At 37.9% G+C, this 10,164-nt stretch overlaps 1 protein-coding gene across 1 annotated transcript; it reads left to right on the forward strand.

The window, feature by feature from the left end:
• Positions 1-1,578: 1,578 nt before the first annotated feature.
• Positions 1,579-4,943, forward strand: LOC144342555 (uncharacterized). The gene is made up of 3 exons (XM_078005616.2): positions 1,579-1,727; positions 3,783-3,897; positions 4,232-4,943. The coding sequence occupies exons 2-3, from the start codon at positions 3,834-3,836 to the stop codon at positions 4,522-4,524; spliced, it is 357 nt and encodes a 118-aa protein (XP_077861742.2). The 5' UTR covers positions 1,579-1,727; positions 3,783-3,833; the 3' UTR covers positions 4,525-4,943.
• Positions 4,944-10,164: the final 5,221 nt, after the last annotated feature.

Genomic DNA, 10,164 nt, shown 5'->3' on the forward strand with positions numbered 1-10,164 from the left:
TGTGTTAACACTCTTCAGTCATTTGTCATTTGTGACATTTTATTATCTTATCTGATAATAACATGATTATGGAATGCAGGCGGCCCTAGGGGCCAGTGTCAATCCAATTTAATGCAATTAATTAATGACCCTAAATGCATTGCCATATACATGTTACAGCTAGCATCAGCTTTCATTCAAATATCCAATAGTGTTTGACTTAAAAACAATGTTATGATTAGATAAAGTTTAACTATCTCGTTAACATTAACTAGAACTATCGTTGATGTTACAATGCCGTTTGCAGCGTGATTGGCCAATTTCAATTCAAACATTCATTTTGATTTATTAAAATGTGTATATATATAAACGTTTATAACGACCACAGCTCGTTGCTGCATATCTTTAAGTGTTGTAAAAAAATTGCTTGTGGTAATCATTTGTAGTACAGGTAACATCTGAGCGGAGCGAAACGAATACTTGGCGTAGTCATAACTGGTGGTTACAGTGAGTGTAAAGTAATAATATTTTTATTGTTTTTCCGATAAACAGTGCGCGTACTTTTTTTTTACCATACAACATTGTTTCTGTTCGTGATATAAAACCTAGTGTTCGAACTCAGTGGTTCTTTGCTCCCTAATTACTTGCTGTTAAAATAGTTCTATGCTGGATCAATGCAAACCAAAACCCAACTGTAGAAATGCAGGTGATTCAAATTGAAAGAACACATCCATGAATCAAATTACTTTACAGGAAAGTCCCACCCCTTATTACCAAGTATAGTATAATATAGTATATTTTATTTGACATGAAGTCACGTAGTGAATACATAAATTATGTTAACTATACATAACACACGCACATATACATTAGATCATTGTAAAATAGACCTATCATTGCCACATAGTATATTGACATAACCCTTCTCCATCATGAAATATAATTTACAGATCCCATTGGTGACTCGCACAACCGTTGCTAAGTTTCCACTATTCCAAGTGGTTATACTGCATGTGGTACAATAAATCAATATAGTTACGACGCGAACACGGTAACTGGTGACTTCGTTCGGTTCTCGGTCTATTTTTGTACTATCATGTATTACTGGGTGGGCATATGGGCAAGTAACTGCAGTTTTGCAAGATGGCTGTCAAATTGCAAAACAATAGTCCTGCTATACTGTCTATGATTAAACATGCACACCATCACAGATATGTGGGGTATTATTTCCTCAGCAATTTATGAATAGACTACACATATAACGTTATAACGATGACATGAAAGACAGCGTGTCAACCGTTTCAGCCACTATTAGAATATCTCTGCCACGCGTTGCCACATTGCTGTCAACTCACGGCGTGAGCTCCGGAACCTAATTCGTGTTGTGCGACTCAATACGAGGAGCGTGTATTTGAGTGGCTGATCACCCAAGTATAACGAATCAGACATCATTCATACACGTACCGTGTCATGTTGAGGTCGTTGCTCTCCTTGAAATGTACAAACATGACAACTATTGTCATTGAAATGTACTAGCGAATGCATGGCTTTGTTGTTATCCTGTGGGTAACCTTGACAACGTCAGAACATTAGTCCGCCATTTTGGGTAGAGGAATCAAAACAAACATAAGCGAACACACGTAATAGGAAGTGTAGGTTTATTCGCCGTTCGATGAAACCAGCGTAAAATTAAACATAATAATAATCGACTGTGTTATAGTAAAGAATATTGGCTTGACTGTTGAGAGGTAAGTGCGAGTAGATATATTCAAATCCACGACTTGGCGGCTGAGATATGTGTATATATATATGAACTTAATACTCATTCGTTCAAGGATAGTGTTATAAATACAAGATACACGAAATATATAAACGCGGTCAATATGTCTAATATCATTCAATATAAATTTTCATTTTAAATAGAAGTTAAATTGATACAACAGCATGTCACGGTATGAGCGTGAATTACAAGAAAGCCGTTGAACGATTATCATGGCCGTGTTTGGTCGTATAGCATTGTACTGGCCAGTTTAGTTCTAAATAGAGATCATAGTCCAGTCCACAAAACTAAATCCCAAACTAGTGTGACTTGTCCAGATGCCGCGTTCTCTACAAATAACGAGACGGTGTAAGGACGGCACCGCCTTTCGTATTCACGATTTATATGTGTATGTAGTATATTTGTTAAAGACTAGCTGAGGCTCTTCTAGTTACAACAATGGTTGATACTTGGGGTCATCGGAGGACAATAAAACGTATATATTTACTCCAACCTTTAATAACGACGCGATAAACTAAGCAAAGGGTCGTTAAACATCGGCTATAAAACGCTCCTCAGGCTTGTGTAAATTACACTTTTCCACTGCGACTTCGCTTGAAGTCAAATCAATGCAGACCGCATTAGAGCTGGGTTCCGTGACCACTTAACCTCACCAATACTTAGTAGATTCGGTGGTATGTCTTATTGCGGGAACATCTAAGAGTTTAAGATCGAGTCATCGGCGACTCAGATGACTGGGCAAATGTCTGAATGCTTCTCGGTGTCGTCGTATGCAGGTTTCAATGAGAGCATATTCATGTTTACACGAACAGCAGAACGGCGTTGCAAGGGGTTTACAACAATACCGATCGATAACACGGTAACGTGATACTATGGGACATAGTAATACACAACTTCGGCAGTGTACTGGTTGTTGCTCCGGTCAACTGATCGAATACAGAACAATGGGAGAGGTCGAATACAAGCATTCTCTGTACGATGATACGGGCTGGTGGTCATCGTGTAGAGCGTGTTCGAATTACTTGTAAGCAACCAATGCATTGTATAGTGACAACCAATGCTTTGTATGATGTCATATGTTCTCAGTATCACGGACACTTGTCGCCTTGTCGTCTATGAGAAAGGGGTATACACACAATTGCCTGAAAGGTTATTATATCCCTTATTTCCCCTTTTTTAACTGCCTTGTTGGCTGCATATCCCTATCATAATTCCAGGAGTACCCTCTCCCCATTGGGATCGTCAATTTGCTCGACTTGTCTGTTTTTGCGTTAATAAAGCGAATGCCGTAACGCAAGTACCGTCCGGTGTTGAGGGACGGTGCCGTAAGTAACGACGTTGCGAGGAGCTATTTAGTTACTCGCACTTCTGGACTCTGTTCATTCCTTTGACGCTAAACAATACGAACAACCAAGCTGGTTGACCAGTATAGTATAGTATATTTTATTTGACACGAAATAATATATTTAGGTATATTATCTATGGTCAAAAGACATTAAATATAATAAAACACAAATACACAAACACAACAAAAGAAAATACATAAAAGACTAAAGTCTAAACAAAATTACTTATAGTAAAATAATCATCTTGAATTTTCAAGGTGAATGTTCCGGCGAAGCACTCCACTGTTGTAGAGGGAGGAATGTCCGAACGGAACAACACCGTGCAGGCGGACGATGTAAAATAATATGCTTTAATTTACTAGCACTGTTGGCAATGAACACATCTCTTGAACTTAAAATTTCTGCAAACATTTGTTGTTTTGATAGTGTAAGGATATTTTCATTATAAATGCTAACTGTATTCAGAAATTCAGTACGAGCATATTCCAGTATGGCTGCAGTCTAACCCCATTATTACAAAGTTTGCACTTTCTTTCCTCTGGAGGTATCCCTTGATATCTAAGTTTTAAATTTCAAACGCAAAATTCAACTAACGCAATATGTACTAACTTGTATCAAGGTTGCGGCAAAATAAACTGTAAAAGTAATTATGTTGTCGTATGTATTGTTATTCACAGATATACCGTGGATTATATTCAGTGCCAACGCAGTTACCATTCGGAGACACTATGTTTGGAGACACGACAAGTTACTATCCCGTCAACTCCAATATCCCTGTGGATGCCCCTATCGGTAAGTTTATAATCAACGCCCTCAACGTTCGAAATATAACAATATGCCTCATGATATATTTTAGCTGAAATCATTCAGAATTACGAAATACTTAAAGCGGGAGAGTCGTCACCTGCGCATGCGTCAGATGGCCATAGCGTGTCATTGTTTAGAAACAAGCGTCTACCCATGAGCCTTTGCGTTTTCAGCGCGTGTTGATATCGTCGTTTGGAACTCAATTCCCGCGCGTGCGCAGGTGACGACCCTCCCGCTTTAATATGAATAATTAAAAGGGCCTATGTTTATACCTGGAATTGTCTACAGTACGAAATGAAGTATTATTTTTGTGTATTAGGAATTCTGAGCGATCAGGAGCTTTTTGGTCTTGCCATGTCAATCGGTGGAAACTGGAAGTCTCTCGCCACAACGCTGCTGTTTAGCGAATACGAGATTGGACGAATTGAACGACAGCATCTACCTGAGCAGCACTGCTTCGCCATGTTACTGAATTGGAGATATAAATGCATAAAGATGATTCGTGTCAACGACAGTGTTCTTACACTGGCTAATGCATTGGAAAGCCACGGGCACCTGAACTTGGCAAATTACGTTTTAGACAAATATCAACGTGACTTGTATTGTGCATAACTGAAGTGCAGACCTACCAGTTACGCCCCCTAACGACGAAGCGCATTCGTGAAGTCAAAGTGATGTAGTTGCGTTTTAGCCAAGTCGGTCAAATGGACAACGCTGTTTGGTTATGTAGTTGTTCATCATTTATAATAAAGAAAATCTCTAAAACTAATCTCATTGACGGACAATCTTTGACCAAAATATTAGAAATGGCGTCTCTTACACCCATCTACGCAACAGAAGCACTTCGTCGTTAGAGGGCGCTACGATATATTATCAAATGTATATAATTATGGAGGTAAAAGACATTTATTCGTGTATTATGACACGCCGAACCTGGGCGGAGTGTGAACTTAAGAATTACCAGAAATGGAAAATGGTCACAATATAACATTTTGAATCCATAGTGATAAAGTAGTGAATGATGTCATCCACATATATTATAATTATATAATATGTATATGTTAAAGTGTACGAACAAACATTACATATACATTTGTAGATAGGATGCTATCTGTCCAGATAGTTTGGTAACAGCTTTGGTGATTTGTCATAAGATTTGTCGTTTACTACTTTTTTTCTTAATGGAGAAATTGGTCTGAGTAAATCAGGGGATAAAACACACAGACACAAAATCTATTCTTACCAATAAGTTCTCTGTATTTGTTCGTGTAATACGGCTTAGTTTTTTTGTTTATGTTGATACGCCCTCATGCTAACATGTTTGAAATGTGTGCCAAATTCGACGTTGGTGGCGCTGTAAATCATTATAACGGTTTGTGCCAAACACTTCCTACTTTTATTGTAAGATGATGGTAGTCATCGCAACGGATATTTATGCAATGTTAATAGTAGTGATTATTTTTATTTGGAAAATGTCTGAATATCGTATTGCAGTTGTCTCAATACGGTTACGTTTAACGAGAAGTTCCACCGGGGATGAGAGAAGGGCGTTTAGTCGTAACATTTTAGCAATCATAATTATGTTTATATATTCTATACATATTGTATCCATGACACACGAATTAATGTTTTATAGTGAATTAAAGAATTAAAGATTCATAGCAAGATAAATGACGTCACACAAGCGACCTGGCTCTGAATGATTTCATATTCGCAACGAACCAGTCTAATTTTCATTGGATTGGATAATGTTTTTCACAGCACGAATAAGCTCGCGCAAATTGCATGGAATATTTATTTCACAGACCTTCGTGTACGTTCATTTGCTCCATTCGCTGCGACATTTGTGTCGTGCGTGTACACCTTCGTTCGATCAGCATCCAATTAGACCTCGTGTGACATTTTTTTCGTAAGGAGCGTTTTATTGGTCTTTGAAAAAACGAGCAACTTTTGTTCCGTCGTAGGCTGCGCAGTATACGTACCAGAATTCAGAAAGCAAATTAGGTATGCTAAGTTCTTTAAAATACAACCACACCTTGACCACCTGGGTGTACAAACAGATCCAGACAACTGGTAATTCACCGTGATGTCCTTCATGTTTTAAATAATGAATTCTAAAGTGAAACCAGCGAAAGAATGTCTTTTTTGAGAAACCAGCATCCTTCAACGCAATAATGTTTCTCGCCAAAATTTGGGTGTAACATTTTTTTGTGTATTTTGTTATATTTAATTTTGGACCAATTGAAATGTATTTCCCATTACATTCAAGACTTATCATCAGTTTTGAAAGAACAGTCCTGGTAAGAGTAATAATTGTAAAAAAAAACTCGATACCAACACGTTCATATAACGAAGTAGATAATGAAGATAACATGCGACTGATTTTCAAGTGTGATGAATTATTGAACGTCTGAACTCGAACGCTCACTTCTGTATTTCTTATCGATGACATGTACATGTAGGCCGATGGGTGATATTTGGTGATACATAAACATATATATAATATATATAATGCCTAGCCCACAACTTTTTCAGTTTATCCATGCACCTGTTGGTCTATGGTTTATCTCTATTTCTCGCACTTTATGTACACCATGACCTGATAATACTGTTATTTTAGCACACATCAGAGGATTCGTTCGATGGTACGTAATCACTGCACATGCGTATAACTGTTTTGTTTGTTTATTTGACGAATACTGAAGAAGTCTCTAACAACAATATTAAAAATGTTTTTGTCTATAATGTATTTTTTTTTATAGCTCCACATAAAAGGCGACACATTATTCAACATTCGTTCAATAAATGATAAATTGTTGTTGTTTTTGTTGTTGTTATTACTGTTGGGAATGGATCGTGTATATATTTGAAGCTAGATTTGACTCTAATGTTGTTGTTATTCAGTTAAGTCGATGCACATGTGTGCTCATAAAAGGTGGTAGCTGCAGACACCCAACAGATGGGACATGGCATTATTATAGTAAATTCTACTCAGTGACACAGTTACTTATTCCACTATGTCTCATAGAATCTTCAAATATTGTCGTCGATGAGCCTGGAGATGCCTAATTAGTCACAGCACGTGTGTATTAAGTATTCATCGGGGGGGGGGGCATATGAATAGTGCAGTAGTAGCGTCGGTTTATTTGACAATGTCTTCATTTTCGTAATGCAACAGGAAATCTTTCTGTTCAAAATTTACGGCGAAGTTTTATTAAATTTTCTATTAATCAGCTCCTCGCAGACTCTTCAGCCAAATGCTTTTTGCATACTCCCAACATCAGACTTGCATCATCTGGTGGGCGATCATTTTCCCAAGCAGCTCCACGCTCATGGAAACCTACAATATATACCCTTAGAAAGAATCTTAAATTGCTCATATTTACCAGAGCTTTTGACAATAAGTAATTGTACAGCGCCTCTGAACAATACGTCGTATAGGGAGGTATGTACGACCTAGAAAAAGTGCCATATGCGAGTACCAAGTTGCGAGTCGCAAGTAGCAAAATATGCCATATGCTAGTGGTAAAAACGGCATATGCGAGTGGTAAAATGTATCATTTGCTAGTAGCAAAAAAGCCCTATGCGAGGGGTAATACAAAGGCCAGGAAAACTGGTGTATGTGAGGGGTGGAGTAATTTGCCAGTTTGCTCAACGGCTGGATTAGTTTGCTTATAATATAATAACGTACGTTCAAATGTGTTTATCACAGTAAAATCAAATATTTACCATGGTTATGAAATGATGTGTACATGGTTGGTTAAGATTGGCATGATGCTGTTGAGGCTTCTACTTTAGGGGTGATTCATATATAACAATAATGGTAGCAAATAGGTGTCAACGCGATCTAGCCTAGGTGTCAACCGGCGACGCCGCCCGGTACTCAACGTTACAGTCGACTAGTGTACGCGGATTACATCACGAAGGTCACAAATAAAAGCAGCTTTAACTACTATTTCCAGTGCTTTTTGTTTATTATTCATTTAAGTGTTTATATCATAAAGTTCGTTCAGTCGTTTGCATAGAATCGATGTTTGCTCTTCACACACTGCACAGGAAACGTGACCGCACAATAATTTAATAAACGGCCATGATCAGCCAGCACACTCCACATAACATGTGAAAATTGTTATTTCTTTCGGTAAAATTAGTATGAACCCGTGGTCTGCGATTAAAGAATCATAGAATTATAATTGTAGTTCGTAAAAACGGGTGTTCACAGCAGGGTCACAGAATTCTTGTGTCACGCGCCGCCGGTTAAATGAAGACAATGGCAGGTTTCAAAAGTAGTCACACCTCGGAGAGGTGTTAAATTTGCCACAACCCAAGTGTTAACTAGCACACAATTCAATACTAATACATCGACACGAATTGATAGTACACGTAAAGAAATAAAGTGCATGTTGAGTGATAAGTCCGCATGTTTACGAGACGTCCCTCACACGTGGAATGTATTTACACGCAACCCGGATCAAATTTGAATTGAAACAAATTGAAACAAAGAAGCGTCTGCCGTTGCTTGATCGGATGACACATTCCATGTGTGAGGTTTGGTTTATTGAAACACTTAAACTTCTCAGAAGGAATTAAAATGGTTACACCAACTGCTAAAACACATATATAAAACATACAAATTTTACAAGAATTACTTTCTAAAGCACGACAATGAGAAACGTCTCGTAAACATGCGGACATATCACTCAACATGCACTTTATTTCTTTACGTATACTATCAATTCGTGTCGATGTATTAGTATGGAATTGTGTGCTAGTTAACACTTGGGTTGTGGCAAATTTAACACCTCTCCGAGGTGTGACTACTTTTGAAACCTGCCATTGTCTTCATTTAACCGGCAGCGCGTGACACAAGAATTCTGTGACCCTGCTGTGAACACCCGTTTTTACTAACTACAATTGTAATTCTTTAATCGCAGACCAATTTTCACATGTTATGTGGAGTGTGCTGGCTGGTCATGGCCGTTTATTAAATTATTGTGCTGTCACGTTTCCTGTGCAGTGTGTGAAGAGCAAACATCGATTCTATGCAAACGACTGAACGAACTTTTTGATATAAGCACTTAAATGAATAATAAACAAAAAGCACTGGAAATAGTAGTTAAAGCTGCTTTTATTTGTGACCTTCGTGATGTAATCCGCGTACACTAGTCGACTGTAATGTTGAGTACCGGGCGGCGTGCGCCGGTTGACCCCTAGGCTAGATCGCGTTGACACCTATTTGCTACCATTATTGTTATACATGTATATGAATCACCCCTAAAGTAAAAGCCTCAACAGCATCATGCCAATCTTAACCAACCATGTACACATCATTTCATAACCATGGTAAATATTTGATTTTACTGTGATAAAACACATTTGAACGTACGTTATTATATTATAAGCAAACTAATCCAGCCGTTGAGCAAACTGACAAATGACTCCACCCCTCACATACACCAGTTTTCCTGGCCTTTGTATTACCCCTCGCATAGGGCTTTTTTGATACTAGCAAATGATACATTTTACCACTCGCATATGCCGTTTTTACCACTAGCATATGGCATATTTTGCTACTTGCGACTCGCAACTTGGTACTCGCATATGGCACTTTTTCTAGGTCGTACATACCTGGAGGAGGATACTGGCGAAATATAAATTTGATTGATTGATTGATTGATTGATTGATATTAACTTGTTTTTATCAATATTAACGGTACAGCGCCATGGCGTCATGAAGCCCGCGTTAACCCGCGCGAAGCAATGACCGTAGTTCGCAACATGATTTGTACTTAGAATGTCCACAGAAGCGAAAATTCAGGTTTTATTTTATTGTGTATTTTATTGTTTTCTTGGGTGCATTCAATTCAGTTTCATTTGCTGGAGGTAAGACGAGAATTGGACCATACTTGAAAGGAATCTTCGTCGTATTTGTATCTGCTTGATAACCTCATGAACATATATACAGGGCAGCAGGGACTTGTTTTGAATTCGTTTTGCAAAACTCATGCATGCCAAAAAGAGTAAATTATTAGTATATGGGTTTTAGTAAAACCTGTCACTATTTGTACAATATATTTAATGTTTATTTTTAAGATCACATTTAACAACGTATGAACGTAAAAATCTTTTCAGGCTGTTGCCCAATTCAAACATTGCAGCTGTTATTTATTGCAAATTCAGTTTTAATTATTATAGGGTTTAGCCAACATAAGGATCCGTGGTACATCGTGGCCATTTCACAATGTAATCTCG

The sequence above is a fragment of the Saccoglossus kowalevskii genome, chromosome 5 (genome assembly GCF_978046115.1).
Source record: "Saccoglossus kowalevskii chromosome 5, keSacKowa6.1, whole genome shotgun sequence".
NCBI lineage: Eukaryota > Metazoa > Hemichordata > Enteropneusta > Harrimaniidae > Saccoglossus > Saccoglossus kowalevskii.

Excerpts from the sequence above, each read along its gene's own strand:
- LOC144342555 (XM_078005616.2), top strand. The coding sequence starts at position 3,834 with ATGTTTGGAGACACGACAAGTTACTATCCCGTCAACTCCAATATCCCT. Across the intron at positions 3,898-4,231 it reads CCCTGTGGATGCCCCTATCG|GAATTCTGAGCGATCAGGAG; the intron begins GTAAGTTTATAA and ends TTTGTGTATTAG.